The sequence below is a fragment of the Doryrhamphus excisus genome, chromosome 19 (assembly GCF_030265055.1).
Source record: "Doryrhamphus excisus isolate RoL2022-K1 chromosome 19, RoL_Dexc_1.0, whole genome shotgun sequence".
In the NCBI taxonomy this organism is placed as follows: domain Eukaryota; kingdom Metazoa; phylum Chordata; class Actinopteri; order Syngnathiformes; family Syngnathidae; genus Doryrhamphus; species Doryrhamphus excisus.
Window position 1 is genome coordinate 15,836,994 of NC_080484.1, and position 16,739 is coordinate 15,853,732.

Sequence of the window (16,739 nt, forward strand, 5' to 3'; positions counted from 1 at the left end):
CACCTCAGGGAGGCGAGCCTGTAGGCCGTAGGGCCTTCTCCTTGCTGGGCATGCCTGGAACGCCTCACACCTCAGGGAGGCGAGCCTGTAGACCGTAGGGCCTTCTCCTAGCTGGGCATGCCTGGAACGCCTCACACCTCAGGGAGGCGAGTCTGTAGGCTGTAGGGCTTTCTCCTGGCTGGGCATGCCTGGAACGCCTCACACCTCAGGGAGGCGAGCCTGTAGGCCGTAGGGCCTTCTCCTGGCTGGGCATGCCTGGAACGCCTCACACCTCAGGGAGGCGAGCCTGTAGACCGTAGGGCCTTCTCCTGGTTGGGCATGCCTGGAACGCCTCACACCTCAGGGAGGCGAGCCAGTAGACCGTACGGCCCTCTCCTGGCTGGGCATGCCTGGAACGCCTCACACCTCAGGGAGGCGAGCCTGTAGGCCGTAGGGCCTTCTCCTGGCTGGGCATGCCTGGAACGCCTCACACCTCAGGGAGGCGAGCCTGTAGGCTGTAGGGCCTTCTCCTGGCTGGGCATGCCTGGAACGCCTCACACCTCAGGGAGGCGAGCCTGGAGGCCGTAGGGCCTTCTCTTGGTTGGGTATGCCTGGAACGCCTCACACCGCAGGGAGGCGAGCCTGTAGACCGTAGGGCCTTCTCCTGGCTGGGCATGCCTGGAACGCCTCACACCTCAGGGAGGCGAGTCTGTAGGCTGTAGGGCCTTCTCCTGGCTGGGCATGCCTGGAACGCCTCACACTTCAGGGAGGCGAGCCTGTATGCCGTAGGGCCTTCTCCTGGCTGGGCATGCCTCCAACGCCTCACACCTCAGGGAGTGAGCCTGTACGCCGTAGCGCCTTCTCCTGGCGGGGTATGCCTGGAACACCTCACACCTCAGGGAGGCGAGTCTGTAGGCTGTAGGGCCCTCTCCTGGATGGGAATGCCTGGAACGCCTCACACTTCAGTGAGGCGAGCCTGTAGGCCGTAGGGCCTTCTGCTGGCTGGGCATGCCTCCAACGCCTCACACCTCAGGGAGGCGAGCCTGTAGGCCGTAGGGCCTTCTCCTGGCTGGGCATGCCTGGAACGCCTCACACCTCAGGGAGAACCATATCCCAACAAAACGGGAATAACAATGCTAACAGCTAGCACGGCTAGCCAATTAAGACTTGAATTAAGACTTCCTCGAGCAAAGCCGAGCAAACTGAAGACTCGGACGCCGCGTTGTTCAAAATAACTTTATTCCAAGCGCATCATAACCAAGCTAACTCTTCTGTCTTTACTGCAGCCGTCCGTGCTAAACCTGGTCCTGGTGGTGCTGTGGTCTTTGGCAATGCCGTTCAGCGGCTTCAGACCGATGGCCTCCAGTCTGTCAACAGTGTGGGTGTGTGTCATCATCATGTGTAAGATGCTGTACCAGCTGAGTGTCGTCAGCCCCCCCGAGTACTCCAGCAACTGCAGCCTCGTAAGACACGCATGCACTCGCCGATACTCGCACAATATATTTGCCTTTAACAACAATAATCAAGTATTAGTTTGACATTTTTCTGTATATTCATGTATACATAGAGACAAACAACCATTCACACTCACATTCATACCTATGGACAATTTGGAGTGGCTAATTAACCTAGCATGTTTTTGGAATTTTGGAGAAAACCCACGCATGCACGGGGAGAACATGCAAACGCCACACAGAGATGGCCGAGGATAATAATCATAATATTCATAATCATAATAGGAATGTAAAGGTGACTATAGGGGTGTTATCTCATGCGCATAGGGCTCTAATAATGTACGTATAAACATACGTAGAAAGTCATAAACAGGTCTTCTATGCTCTAATTATGAAAACATTCCATGTATTAATATTGAACACTACTGAATATCACGGTTCCCCGTGACTAGTGGCCAGCCAATCACAGAGCACATATAGACAAACAACCATTCACACTCACATTCATACCTGTGGACAATTTGGAGTGGCTAATTAACCTAGCATGTTTTTGGAATGTGGGAGGAAACCGGAGTACCCGGAGAAAACCCACGCATGCACGGGGAGAACATGCAAACTCCACACAGAGATGGCCGGGGATGATAATCATAATATTCATAATCATAATAGGAATGTAAAGGTGACTATAGGGGTGTTATCTCATGCGCATAGGGCTCTAATAATGTACGTATAAACATATGTAGAAAGTCATAAACAGGTCTTCTATGCTCTAATTATGAAAACATTCCATGTATTAATATTGAACACTACTGAACACTACTAGTGGCCAGCCAATCACAGGGCACATATAGACAAACAACCATTCACACTCACATTCATACCTATGGACAATTTGGAGTCGCTAATTAACCTAGCATGTTTTTGGAATGTGGGAGGAAACCGGAGTACCCGGAGAAAACCCACGCATGCACGGGGAGAACATGGAAACTCCACACAGATATGGAATTGAACTTGGGTCTCCTAACTGTGAGGCCTGCGCACTAACCACTCGCTCACCGTGCAGCCCTATACAAATACATTCATTCATTCATTTTCTACCGCTTATCCTCACGAGAGTCGCACCGAAGGTGCTGGAGCCTATCCCAGCTGTCTTTGGGCGAGAGGCGGAGTACACCCTGGACTGGTGGCCAGCCAATCACAGGGCACATATAGACAAACAACCATTCACACTCACATTCATACCTATGGACAATTTGGAGTCGCTAATTAACCTAGCATGTTTTTGGAATGTGAGAGGAAACCGGAGTAGCCGGAGAAAAGAACATGCAAACTCCACACAGAGATAGCCGAGGGCGGGATTGAACTCGGGTCTCTTAGCTGTGAGGTCCGCGCGCTAATCACAAGGACACCGTGCAGCCTCTTCACTTATAAAATCTCATGAATGAATTTCCTTCTCCTTTCCTAGCCTCTACAAAATGAAACCAACCTGTCACAAGGGGAAATAAGGAATTCTTCCCTGTATCGGGCACCGGTGGATCCAGCCCGATGGTTTGGTATCAGGAAGGAAGCTACTGTACTGGACTACAGCAAGGTATACACTCTCTCACGTCCTCCTTCCTGTCATGTTGGATAGGGTTTTTATATGGTTCTGATATGTTAATACGGTAATGGACTTTAAAGGTATCATCCATGCCATGCTCATCATTGGAAGCCCGAAGTGGTTCCTCGTGTTGGGAATGTCGTACGATGCTGACTGGAAGGACTGTGTTTGCAGAGCCACTTGGTGGTGCTGCTGCTGTTGGTGTTCGAGGCCACGGTGTATCGTCATCAGGCTCACCACTACCGCCAGCTCCAGCGGTCTCCCCCGAACATACCGGTCCTGTTCACGGAAGCCACCAGGGACACTTTGGACAAAGGCCTCATACCCTGCTTCAAGTACCTGCTCAACTACACGTTCTACAAGTTTGGATTAGAGGTAACAGGTTTTTTTTTATTGTTTGGTTGGAAGAGTGGAAGAGTGAGGTTACAGGCAGAAGAGATACAGTTAGAAGAGTTTCAGCTAAAATGAAAGGAAAGGTATACAAAAGTGTGGCGAGAGCAGCCATGTTGTTTGGTCTAGAGCAGGGGTGGGCAAACTACGGCCCGGGGGCCACATCCGGCCCGCCAAGTGTTTGAATACGGCCCGCCCAATCTTTCCAAAGTATTTCATTTAAACTCAACATACAACCTGGCATCATGGCCTGAGCCAACCTTTTGATGGTTGTATCAATTTCGTATCAATTTCGACATGGTCTGTTGTTTACAAAGTGCTCCTGAAAAAAGAGACACAAGCACATAATAATAATAAAAATTAAAATAATAATAATTATATTATTATTATAACTATTATGATTATTATATTTATTATATTAATGCTAATTATTGTATTAATTATATATAATATTATTGTTATATTTGCATATTTTACATAATAATAATATAATAATTATTGTTTTAATTTTATTGTAATTATTATAATATTTTATTATTTTTTAAATATTTAAATATAAATATAAAATAATAAATAATAATAGCAGATTGCATGACAATTTTACAGATACAATAATACCAGGTGGACTGTTACGTGTAAAATATATCGGAGCCCGGAGCTCGGGTCTGGGTGAGACTGGGCCACATCAGGTTTTCCAAAAAAAAAAAACAAAAAAAACACATTTATTAAAAATTTTTTTAAAAAAAAACTTCGCTTTGGTTCCAATTTTCTACAATAAAAGATCTGATAAAACATTCCACTGTTCTCAAATATATTACTTTTTATTTTTCTACACAAAATAAGATGAAAAATAAATAAACAAATCAAGAATAAAGAAAATCAATCAGTAATAAATAAATATAATAATAATAATAAAAGGGCAAATAATAAAAACGTAAGAAACCACATATAGTTGGTGGGTAGACAAATTATTTTTTTCATATTAAAATGAACAAAGCATTATTAGAGCCCTGTAGACATGACAAAACACGACTATAGTCACATTTATACTCTTTTTATTTACAACATATTGCGCAACTGCAGGCTCTTGAGACACATGCTAACTCGCAAACTAGAGAGCTAGCGACCTAAACGGTAGCCTTCAAGTTATTTCCTTTCAACTTAAATAGCCAAAAACTTACCACTTCCACACGGATAGGGAGGATAACTATTAACAGTTATTTAACCTTTAACATGAACATTAATCAAAGGTAATAATTTTTTCTGGGTACATGATACCATACAGCATCCATATCAAACTTGCGTCACTTGGCCTCAAATTAGTGTCCTGCGGGCCACATTTGGCCCGCGGGCCGCGTGTTTGTTTAGGGTAAATTCCACAGAAATGTTTGAGAAATGACTAGATATCATGAATAATATATTCACGGCCATTTTGCACTAACGTAAAACTTTCATATCAAGGCGGGGGCCTCAAACTAGTGTCCTGCGGGCCACATTTGGCCCGCGGGCCGCGTGTTTGAGACCCCCTGGTCTAGAGACAGGAAGCAGAGCTGGAGGTAGCAGAGATGAGGATGCTGAGGTTCTCATTGGGAGTGACCGGGATGGATAGGATCAGGAAGGAGTACATCAGAGGGACATTACATGTTGGAGGCCTTGGAGATAAAGTCCGTTATCTGCCAGACTGAGATGGTTGGGACATATTGCCGGATCTTCTGATTATTACTACTACTAGTAGTAGTAGTAGTAGTAGTAATAGGCTAGTATTAGCCTTCTTATTGGCTTGCTTATTAGCCTGCTTATCAGCCGTTATTAGCGTCTGTCTTGTCGTATTTTTTCTGATACACTCAACGTCTCCACATCCCGTTTGCCTGTTTTCAGATCTGCTTCCTGATGACTGTGAATGTGATTGGCCAACGGATGAACTTCCTGGTCATCATCCACGGCTGCTGGTTGGTCGCCATCTTAGTGAGACGACGTCGAGCAAAAATTGCAAGGATTTGGCCCAAATATTGTCTCTTTCTGGCCGTCTTCATGATCTATCAGTATCTGCTGTGTGTGGGTATACCACCTGCCCTCTGCAAAGGTGAGCCTTTATGTGGCGTTTATACACAAGTTCGATGCCATTCAGTACCATTTATGCGTGCATGGTCCGGTGCAGCTCATTGAGGGGAATCCTCATTAAATTGGAGGCGTATTCATAAGTATTATGGTGTTTTTTTCATCTCGGCACACGCTCATGTTGTGTTCAAGGACCGCCTGAGTATAAGTATAAGTTGCATTTTTTGCGGGTTTATTTACCGTATTTTCTGGACTATAAGTTGCTCCGGAGTATAAGTCGCACAAGGCCAAAAATGCATAATTAGGTAGAAAAAACATACATAAGTCGCACTGGAGTATGGCGCATTTTTTGCGGGTTTATTTACCGTATTTTCTGCACTATAAGTTGCTCCGGAGTATAAGTCGCACAAGGCAAAAAAAATGCATAATTAGGTAGAAAAAACATACATAAGTCGCTCCGGAGTATAAGTCGCACAAGGCCAAAAATGCATAATTAGGTAGAAAAAACATACATAAGCCGCGCTGGAGTATGGCGCATTTTTTGCAGGTTTATTTACCGTATTTTCTGCACTATAAGTTGCTCCGGAGTATAAGTCGCACAAGGCAAAAAAAATACATCATTAGGTAGAAAAAACATACATAAGTCACACTGTAGTATAAGTGTCATTTTTTGCGGGTAATTAATTTTCCAAACTACTTGACCAAAACAGACATTACGCCATCTTGGAAGGCAAGTTGTAACAATAATAAAAGAATTATTATTATGCACGCGCTCATGTTGTGTTCAAGGACCGCCTGATATTACAGTGAAATGCTCATCACCCTCCATGAAAAAACTAATTGAAGCAGAAAGAATTGTGTTGTACATTTGATCCGTATTGTCACATATTTATACATTATTACCCACTTATGGTGCATGACTTATGTTTACAATGGAAAAAATATATAATTTTTGGAGGAAAAAAAACAAAAAGTGAGGAGTGACATTTAGTGACTTGGCTAAGCTTACCATCTTTGCATCGCCTTAAACATATCGTTTGTTTAATGTCACTCCAATATTCCTTTGGTTACCTTTTAAAGGCTTTTCTATCCCGTATAGATTACCCATGGCGGTGGAACACCCCGGTTTTGATGAACTCCGCGCTCATTAAATGGCTTTACCTACCAGACTTCTACACGGTGCCCAACTCCAAAAACCTGATAGGTGGGTTGACTTTCATTTCTTTTTGGCTAGATAGACTCCCTTTATTGTCATTGCACAAAAACACAGTAGTGAAATTGCCAATGAAATGTCGTTGCCTGGCTCCCATATAATAACAGACACAAAAGAAGATAAGTAATAATAAATAATAATAATAATGTGGAGAATAAATAGATAGAATAGACACCAAATATGAACAACATAATGTAAAGTGCAGCGTGAACAATAAATTGCCCAAATAATTTAAATAATTTAAATAAATAATATACATTCATATAAATATACATTCAATAAATATTAACATTTATCCAATGAGCTGTATTATAAATGTTTGTTAGTGTTTTTGACATTTCCATGCAGAAAAAGTCTCTTTTTCATTGAAGGAAACTAGATGGGCTCGCAGGCCTTGGTTTGGGGACCCCTGTTTTAAAGCTGCTACCATATGCTAGCTGGTTGGCAGTGTATTTTTGAACTGGACCAATGACAGTCTCATTGCACTTCAAATGAGTATTTTGTATGTTGTCATGACTTCCATAGTGGACTTTGTGCTGCTGATATGCGCATCCCAGCAGTGGAAAGTGTTCGAGTGTGAGCACCTGGAGGAGTGGATGGTTCTGGCAGGAGACAATACGGACAGCCCCGATCCCATGGAAGGACGACTGTTCAACCCCGCACCCAACTTCATCAACTGCAGGTACGGAATCATACGCATTCTAGACATTCTCTTTTTTTTATCCTTTTCATCGATTCAATTTTGGTATAAGTATAAGTCGCATTTTTTGCGGGTTTATTTACTGTATTTTCTGGACTATAAGTTGCTCCGGAGAAAAGTCGCACAAGGCAAAAAAAATGCATAATTAGGTAGAAAAAACATACATAAGTCGCTACCTAATTACCTAATTAAGGCAAAAAATGCATAATTAGGTAGAAAAAAACATACATAAGTTGCTCCGGAGTATAAGCCGCACAAGGCAAAAAATGCATAATTAGGTAGAAAAAAACATACATAAGTTGCACTGGAGTATAAGTCGCATTTTTTGTGGGTTTATTTACCGTATTTTCTGCACTGTAAGTCGCTCCGGAGTATAAGTCGCACAAGGCAAAAAAAAAAGCATAATTAGGTAGAAAAAAACATACATAAGTCGCTCCGGAGTATAAGTCGCACAAGGCCAAAAAATGCATCATTAGGTAGAAAAAAAACATACATAAGTCGCACTGGAGTATAAGTCGCATTTTTTTGCGGGTTTATTTACCGTATTTTCTGGACTATAAGTTGCTCCGGAGTATAAGTCGCACAAGGCAAAAAAAATGCATAATTAGGTAGAAAAAACATACATAAGTCGCTCTGGAGTATAAGTCGCACAAGGCAAAAAAAATGCATCATTAGGTAGAAAAAAACATACAAAAGTCGCACTGGAGTATAAGTCGCATTTTTTGCGCGTTTATTTATCGTATTTTCTGGACTATAAGTTGCTCCGGAGTATAAGTCGCACAAGGCCAAAAATGCATAATTTGGTAGAAAAAAAACATACATAAGTTGCACTGGAGTATAAGTCGTGTTTTTTGTGGGTTTATTTACTGTATTTTCTGCACTATAAGTCGCTCCGGAGTATAAGTCGCACAAGGCCAAAATGCATAATTAGGTAGAAAAAACTTACATAAGTCGCTCCGGAGTATAAGTCGCACAAGGCCAAAAATGCATAATTAGGTAGAAAAAAACATACATAAGTCGCACTGGAGTATAAGTCGCACAAGGCCAAAAATGCATCATTAGGTAGAAAAAACATACATAAGTCGCTCCGGAGTATAAGTCGCACAAGGCCAAAAATGCATAATTAGGTAGAAAAAAACATACATAAGTCGCACTGGAGTATAAGTCGCATTTTTATGCGGGTTTATTTACCGTATTTTCTGGACTATAAGTCGCTCCGGAGTATAAGTCGCACAAGGCCAAAAATGCATAATTAGGTAGAAAAAACATACATAAGTCGCTCCGGAGTATAGGTCGCACAAGGCAAAAAAATGCATAATTAGGTCGAAAAAAAACATACAAAAGTCGCACTGGAGTATAAGTCACATTTTTGCGGGTTTATTTACCGTATTTTCTGGACTATAAGTTGCTCCGGAGTATAAGTCGCACAAGGCCAAAAATGCATCATTAGGTAGAAAAAACATACATAAGTCGCTCCGGAGTATAAGTCGCACAAGGCCAAAAATGCATAATTAGGTAGAAAAAAACATACATAAGTCGCACTGGAGTATAAGTCGCATTTTTTGCGGGTTTATTTACCGTATTTTCTGGACTATAAGTTGCTCCGGAGTATAAGTCGCACAAGGCCAAAAATGCATAATTAGGTAGAAAAAAACATACATAAGTCGCACTGGAGTATAAGTCGCATTTTTATGCGGGTTTATTTACCGTATTTTCTGGACTATAAGTCGCTCCGGAGTATAAGTCGCACAAGGCCAAAAATGCATAATTAGGTAGAAAAAACATACATAAGTCGCTCCGGAGTATAAGTCGCACAAGGCAAAAAAATGCATAATTAGGTCGAAAAAAAACATACAAAAGTCGCACTGGAGTATAAGTCACATTTTTGCGGGTTTATTTACCGTATTTTCTGGACTATAAGTTGCTCCGGAGTATAAGTCGCACAAGGCAAAAAATGCATAATTAGGTAGAAAAAAACATACATAAGTCGCACTGGAGTATAAGTCGCACAAGGCCAAAAATGCATCATTAGGTAGAAAAAAACATACATAAGTCGCACTGGAGTATAAGTCGCATTTTTTGTGGGTTTATTTACTGTATTTTCTGCACTATAAGTCGCTCCGGAGTATAAGTCGCACAAGGCCAAAAATGCATAATTAGGTAGAAAAAACATACATAAGTCGCACTGGAGTATAAGTCGCATTTTTATGCGGGTTTATTTACCGTATTTTCTGGACTATAAGTTGCTCCGGAGAAAAGTCGCACAAGGCAAAAAAAATGCATAATTAAGTAGAAAAAAACATACATAAGTCGCTCCGGAGTATAAGTCGCACAAGGCCAAAAATGCATAATTAGGTAGAAAAAAACATACATAAGTCGCACTGGAGTATAAGTCGCATTTTTATGCGGGTTTATTTACCGTATTTTCTGGACTATAAGTCGCTCCGGAGTATAAGTCGCACAAGGCCAAAAATGCATAATTAGGTAGAAAAAGCATACATAAGTCGCTCCGGAGTATAAGTCGCACAAGGCAAAAAAATGCATAATTAAGTCGAAAAAAAACATACAAAAGTCGCACTGGAGTATAAGTCACATTTTTGCGGGTTTATTTACCGTATTTTCTGGACTATAAGTTGCTCCGGAGTATAAGTCGCACAAGGCAAAAAATGCATAATTAGGTAGAAAAAAACATACATAAGTCGCACTGGAGTATAAGTCGCATTTTTTGCGGGTTTATTTACCGTATTTTCTGGACTATAAGTCGCTCCGGAGTATAAGTCGCACAAGGCCAAAAATGCATCATTAGGTAGAAAAAAACATACATAAGTCACACTGGAGTATAAGTCCTCACAAGTTGAATCAGTCTTCTTCTTCGTGGTTTGCTTCGTCTGAAGAAGAACATTACATTTGTCGTCATCGCAGTTGTTGTTTGTCTTCACATATGGAAGTCTAAGAAATGACATTTGTCCGTCTCCTTTTTCAGGAGTTACCTGGACATGGTTAAGGTGTTCGTGTTTGGCCACCTGTTCTGGTTTGTCCTGTCCGTGGTCTTCATCACCGGGGCCATGCGGGTCTCGGTGTTTGGATTGGGATACCTTCTCTCCTGTTTCTTTTTTTTGCTTTTTGGCACCCAGTTATTTGTCAAAACATCCAAGACACGCCTTGCCATGTGGGACTGTCTCATCATCTACAATGTGGCGGTCATCATATCCAAAAATATTCTATCAGTAAGTAAAGTCAACGTTTAGAGAAGGTAACAAGAGCTCGCAAATGTAAAATGTGACAATAAATGTATTCACACAAAAAAAAAATATGCTTGCAAAGCCAAAAGTAATAAGCAAGGCGAGCCCATCAACACCAGTATACCCAATTTCTTGGAAAAGTAGTAGCAACATAAAAAGCCCACCTCAAAAATATCCACTCGAAAATGGTGTGCGTTCATTGGAGCTCGTAGCAAAAGAAATGCTGCTCTTTGAGACAGTTGAAAGCCAGCATTCCAAGAAATGCTGCAAACGTTTGACAGATGGTACACAATAAAAAATACACAAATGGCAATGCCACAACTTTATAGAGTGAAAGATGGCATACTGTATTAAAGGAAATATTGTATTAATAGTATAGATATGATATATTTAATTGGATATTATCCTAATATTCGTGGTTCATTTGGTCTATAAATGGACAACCCTACCAAATGCATCATCATAACTTTGCTCACATGACACCCAATTATTGTATTATTAATTATTGTACCCAACTATTATATTTAAATTTTAAAGGGGCACTGACATAAGTATATTAGATTTGTTCAAAGCGAATGCTAAATTATAGTATATATATATATATATAGTATATTTTTTCATCCAAATAGTCACCATGCCAAAATGTTGTGTTGCTGCTGGATGTTTATACTATCCAAGAAAACAAAAAAAGAAAAATTACCACTAGGTCAAAGTTGGATAGCGACAAGGCTGCAAAGCAATATACAATCTTCTAAACATAGACAATCCTACAGGCAAGAAAAAAAAAAAAAGAAAAAACTACACTTCTCGTTCTGTGTTGTGTCGGCCATGAATCTTCATGTCCGTGTCTTATTTTCTAAAGGTTCCCTGTTTCATCCCCAAAAAACTATTGACACATCAGTCAAATGATTGGCTATATGATGATGATTGGCTTGGCTGTGTTCATTGTTAGCATCTTCTGTCTGGTACACCGTTGTGTTTACCTTGAGTGATACTAGCCCAGGGGTGGGCAAACTTTTTGACTCGCGGGCCGCATTGATATAACAAAATTTCCGTTGGGGGGGGGGGGGCAGACTATATATTTTACATGTAACAGTCCACCTGGTATTATTGTATCTGTAAAATTGTCATGCAATCTGCTATTATTATTTATTATTTTATATTTATATTTAAATATTTAAAAAATAATAAAATATTATAATAATTAAAATAAAATCAAAATAATCATTATTATATTATTATTATGTAAAATATGCAAATATAACAATATTATTATATATAATTAATATAATAATAAGCATTAATATAATAAATATAATAATCATAATAGTTATAATAATAATAATAATTATTATTTTAATTTTTATTATTATTATGTGCTTGTGTCTCTTTATTTTAATTATTATTTTATATTTATATTTAAATATTTTAGAAATAATAAAATATTACAATAATTAAAATAAAATTAAAATAATAATTATTATATTATTATTATGTAAAATATGCAAATATAACAATATTATTATATATAATTAATATAATAATTAGCATTAATATAATAAATATAATAATCATAATAGTTATAATAATAATATAATAATTATTATTTTAATTTTTATTATTATTATGTGCTTGTGTCTCTTTTTTCAGGAGCACTTTGTAAACAACAGACCATGTCAAACAACGAAATTGATACAACCATCAAAAGGTTGGCTCAGGCCATGATGCCAGGTTGTATGTTGAGTTTAAATGAAATACTTTGGAAAGATTGGGCGGGCCGTATTCAAACACTTGGCGGGCCGGATGTGGCCCCCGGGCCGTAGTTTGCCCACCCCTGTACTAGCCCAACATTCCCTTCCGGAAATGAGGCTGGACTGCGAGACTGCAGTAATTTACGGTTCATTTTTAAAAAATGTTTTAAACAATGTAGAACATAATTAGAAGAAATATATAGCATATTTAAGCAGCGTTGATGAAAGCGCGTGAAGATGACTTCATCTGTCTGTATGTTTCAGATTCTGGCGTGTGTGTTTGTTTTGGAGATGCAGAAGAGCTTTTGTTGGATGATCCAACTCTTCAGCTTAGTTTGCACAGTCAAAGGATACTACGATCGTAAGTGACATTGTTATTGTACAAAACAAAGCATGAACAGGAACAGGAAATGGACATGCATTGTGGCAAAGCCGTATACACACCACAGATAAAATGGTATCCGTTGTTGTTGTTTTTGTTGTATTTCTCCACAGCAAACACAATTAGTGATAAGAACTGCAGCCTGCCGGTCCAGGAAGCTGGGATCATCTGGGACAGTATTTGTTTTCTCTTCCTGTTGCTGCAGAGAAGGGTCTTCCTCAGTTTCTATTTCATTCACGTCGTCGACGAATTGCAGGCGTTTGCTCAACAGGCGTCAAGGTAAGACCACTGGACCGTCCCCTTCGCCAGGGAACCCTTCCTGGGTTCCGAGGACGCCTTAGCCCCCTGGAGATGCACAGGATATGAATGAATGTAGTAGATATTCCAAAAAATTTCCCAAAACCAAATAAGGAAGAAGAAGCGGGATATAACATATCATCATAATCATTATTATTCATTAGCCTATTATTATTACTATCATCATTACTCTTCTTCTGATTATTACTACTACTGCTACTACTAGTAGTAGGCTAGTATTAGCCTGCTTATTAGCCTGCTTTTGCCCTATTATATGAAATTTGTCAAAGATTAAAAATAAAATCAATACAAATTTTTTTACAATCAATTAAAAATATCAAATTATTTAGGGGGGCTTAAGAACATTTTGTCAGAGATTAAAAAATTAATCCACAATTTTTAAAAATCAATAAAAAATATCAAATGAAATTATTTAGGGGGCTTAAGAACATTTTGTCAGAGATTAAAAAAAAATCAATCCAAAATGTTTTTAAATCAATAAAAAATATAAAATGAAATTATTTAGGGGGGGCTTAAGAACATTTTGTCAGAGATTTTTTTAAAAATCAATACAAAATTTTTCAAAATCAATAAAAATATCAAATCAAATTATTTAGGGGGGCTTAAGAACATTTTGTCAGAGATTTTAAAAAAATCAATCCAAAATTTTAAAAAATCAATACAAATATAAAATCAAATTATTTAGGGGGGCGTAAGAACATTTTGTCAGAGATTAAAAAAAATAAATCCAAAATTAAAAAAAAAAAAAATCTAATTATTTAGGGAGTCTTAAGAACATTTTGTCAGAGATAAAAAAAAATCAATACAACATTTTTAAAAATCAATAAAAATATCAAGTCAAATTATTTAGGGGGGCTTAAGAACATTTTGTCAGAGAAAAAAAATCAATCCAAAATTTTTAAAAATCAATAAAAATATCAAATCAAATTATTTAGGGGGGCTTAAGAACATTTTGTCAGAGATTAAAAAAAATCAATCCAAATTTTTTAAAAATCAATAAAAATATAAAATCAAATTATTTAGGGGGGCTTAAGAACATTTTGTCAGAGATTAAAAAAAATCAATCCAAAATTTAAAAAAAAAAAAAAAAATCTAATTATTTAGGGGGGCTTAAGAACATTTTGTCAGAGACAAAAAAATCAATCCAAATTTTTTAAAAATCAATAAAAATATAAAATCTAATTATTTAGGGGGGGCTTAAGAACATTTTGTCAGAGACAAAAAAAATAAATCCTAAATTTTTAAAAATCAATAAAAATATAAAATCAAATTATTTAGGGGGGCTTAAGAACATTTTGTCAGAGATTTAAAAAGAATCAATACATAATAAAAAAAATCTATAAAAGTTATCAAATTATTTACAGGGGCTTAAGAACATTTTAGGGGGGCTTAAGCCCCCTTAAAATAGGCCTAATGACGCCACTGACTGCTGTCCATCCCTGTTACTGTAATGGCTAAACTGAATATTTGCTGAACTCACCAATACTGTCATATTAGTGTATATGAATACTGTCATATTAGCATATATGAATGTTACGTCATTTAGCATAGCATGTATTTGATATTGAAAAAAATGTTTTGTCTTTTTCTCGTCCACTCGTGTAACCATGACACAACGATCTTTTCAGGGGGTGTGAGCTCTTCAAAGCCACGATAATGAAAAACATCAAATTACACCAACAGGCTGAGAAGAAATCCTTATCACAGCTCAAGAGATCGTAAGTATGTTGGTGTAGGCTGGATGTATATGTTGGGACTTAGCATACAGTGGGACTTATTTATACAGAAATAAACCTCCAGTAGTGGTCTTGGGCTTTATGGTTTACTAGAATTGTACTATTTTACTTGGTTAACAAAACCAAGTTTTTTTTGTTGCTTTTATTATTATTATTATTATTAATACCATAATGATTGTGCCCATGTAAGGGAATTACTGTATGTTTGTTATACCAGTAAATCCGATAACGTAAGAAACAAAATGCTTCAATGAGGTGAGATCGCCCGTACCGCGCAGGTGAGCAAATCAAACACCTTTGTGGTAACTTATAACTGCTCGGAGCGCGTACCCGAGTACAGTGCACCTTACTGGACCGTGCCGGGCGGCTGCTCCCACTCTATCCTCCGGTTTCCCTGGCTTCCATTGCAGCACAGGAGCTGCTCGGAGCGTGTGCAGGAATACAGTACACCTTGCCGCGCCACGGCAGATGATGGCTACCATATATTGGTCTTGAGAAGCATTCATTCATTCATTCATTTTCTACCGCTTTTTCCTCACGAGGGTCGCGGGGGGTGCTGGTCGCCAGCCAATCACAGGGCACACATAGACAAACAACCATTCACACTCACATTCATACCTATGGACAATTTGGAGTGGCTAATTAACCTAGCATGTTTTTTTTGGAATGTGGGAGGAAACCGGAGTACCCGGAGAAAACCCACGCATACACGGGGAGAACATGCAAACTCCACACAGAGATGCCCGAGGGTGGAATTGAACCCTGGTCTCCTAGCTGTGAGGTCTGTGCGCTAACCCCTAGACCACCGTGCCGCCCGTCTTGAGAAGCAGGAAGTTTGAAAAATATATTGTGCATCATGTTGCAAGCTCAATTCTCTGGTTCATTTCTAGTGGCAATAGTAGGTATTAACATGAACATATATAACATATATAACATATATAACATATATAACATATATAACATGAACAGTTAAACAAGCGTTTACCGGCATACACGTACTAAATCCCTTCATTCTTCTTGTCTTACTTGCCAGAATGCAGAGAATTCGCTCCAAACAGCAGAAGTACAGAGATGGACACAAAATTCCAGAAGAAGACACCCAGAGTGGAAGTAGTGGTAAGGAACCAAGAGCGTACTACATGTGGACACAAACCTGTTGGTGGATCTACGCTAGTTTATGCGTGGACCTCAAGCGTGGTTTCCTGCCGTCTCGATGCTATTTTTTTATGTTTGCACTGCAACAAGCAGTCCTACTTGCTAGTTTCTTTTGTGGTTTGCCCAAACATGACGAGAGTCTTGGAGCTTTTAATTATCGTTTGGCTGAAGTCAAAGTTGAGGTTTGTGCGGTGGGGGCGGGACATTTCCCCTGCAATCTGTATCTATTCTAAATTTGCATTGCCATGTACAGTACATTTACATTTTCACCTCCACTGTTTAAAAAAAAGCTTTCATATATGATGGTTTGATTAATTAATGCCATTAATGCCATTAATACCACGTTGACAGGCGTCTCCTTCAATGGCAGTCTTTTTTTTTTTTTTAAATGTACACAAATACACACAATCTACACTGCAAAACCGCTCCTCAAGCTCTGCAACCATTCTGTCCAGTGGACAGTGATCGATGATATCATAATTATTATTATATTATTCATTAGCCTATTATTATGACCACCATCATCATTATTCTTCTTCTGATTATTAGTAGTAATAATCAGAAGAAGAATAATAATGATCGCCTATTACTACAACTAGTAGTAGTAGGCAAGTATTAGCCTGCTTTTGCCCTATTATATGAAATTTGTCAGAGATTTTTTTTGTTTTTATTGATTTAAAAAAAATAAATATATATTTTTTTTAAATCAATAAAAAATATCTAATTATTTAGGGGGGTTTAAAAAATGTTTCTTTTTTTTT

The 16,739-nt window shown here is 38.8% G+C and overlaps 1 protein-coding gene across 5 annotated transcripts in view; it reads left to right on the forward strand.

Annotated features, from left to right (window-relative positions):
• piezo1 (piezo-type mechanosensitive ion channel component 1) overlaps positions 1 to 16,739 on the forward strand; it is a 73,439-nt gene that overhangs the window by 28,187 nt on the left and 28,513 nt on the right. For all 5 annotated transcript variants that reach the window (XR_009120181.1, XR_009120182.1, XR_009120183.1 and 2 more), the window contains exons 19-29: positions 1,266 to 1,442; positions 2,899 to 3,024; positions 3,208 to 3,408; positions 5,302 to 5,506; positions 6,581 to 6,685; positions 7,220 to 7,376; positions 10,378 to 10,621; positions 12,652 to 12,748; positions 12,883 to 13,048; positions 14,716 to 14,805; positions 15,857 to 15,939. Coding sequence is in view for 2 of the 5 variants with exons in the window: in XM_058056645.1 (XP_057912628.1) it covers positions 1,266 to 1,442; positions 2,899 to 3,024; positions 3,208 to 3,408; positions 5,302 to 5,506; positions 6,581 to 6,685; positions 7,220 to 7,376; positions 10,378 to 10,621; positions 12,652 to 12,748; positions 12,883 to 13,048; positions 14,716 to 14,805; positions 15,857 to 15,939 (1,651 nt within the window). In the remaining 3 variants the exon portion in view is untranslated. The remainder of the gene's footprint in view (positions 1 to 1,265; positions 1,443 to 2,898; positions 3,025 to 3,207; positions 3,409 to 5,301; positions 5,507 to 6,580; positions 6,686 to 7,219; positions 7,377 to 10,377; positions 10,622 to 12,651; positions 12,749 to 12,882; positions 13,049 to 14,715; positions 14,806 to 15,856; positions 15,940 to 16,739) is intronic.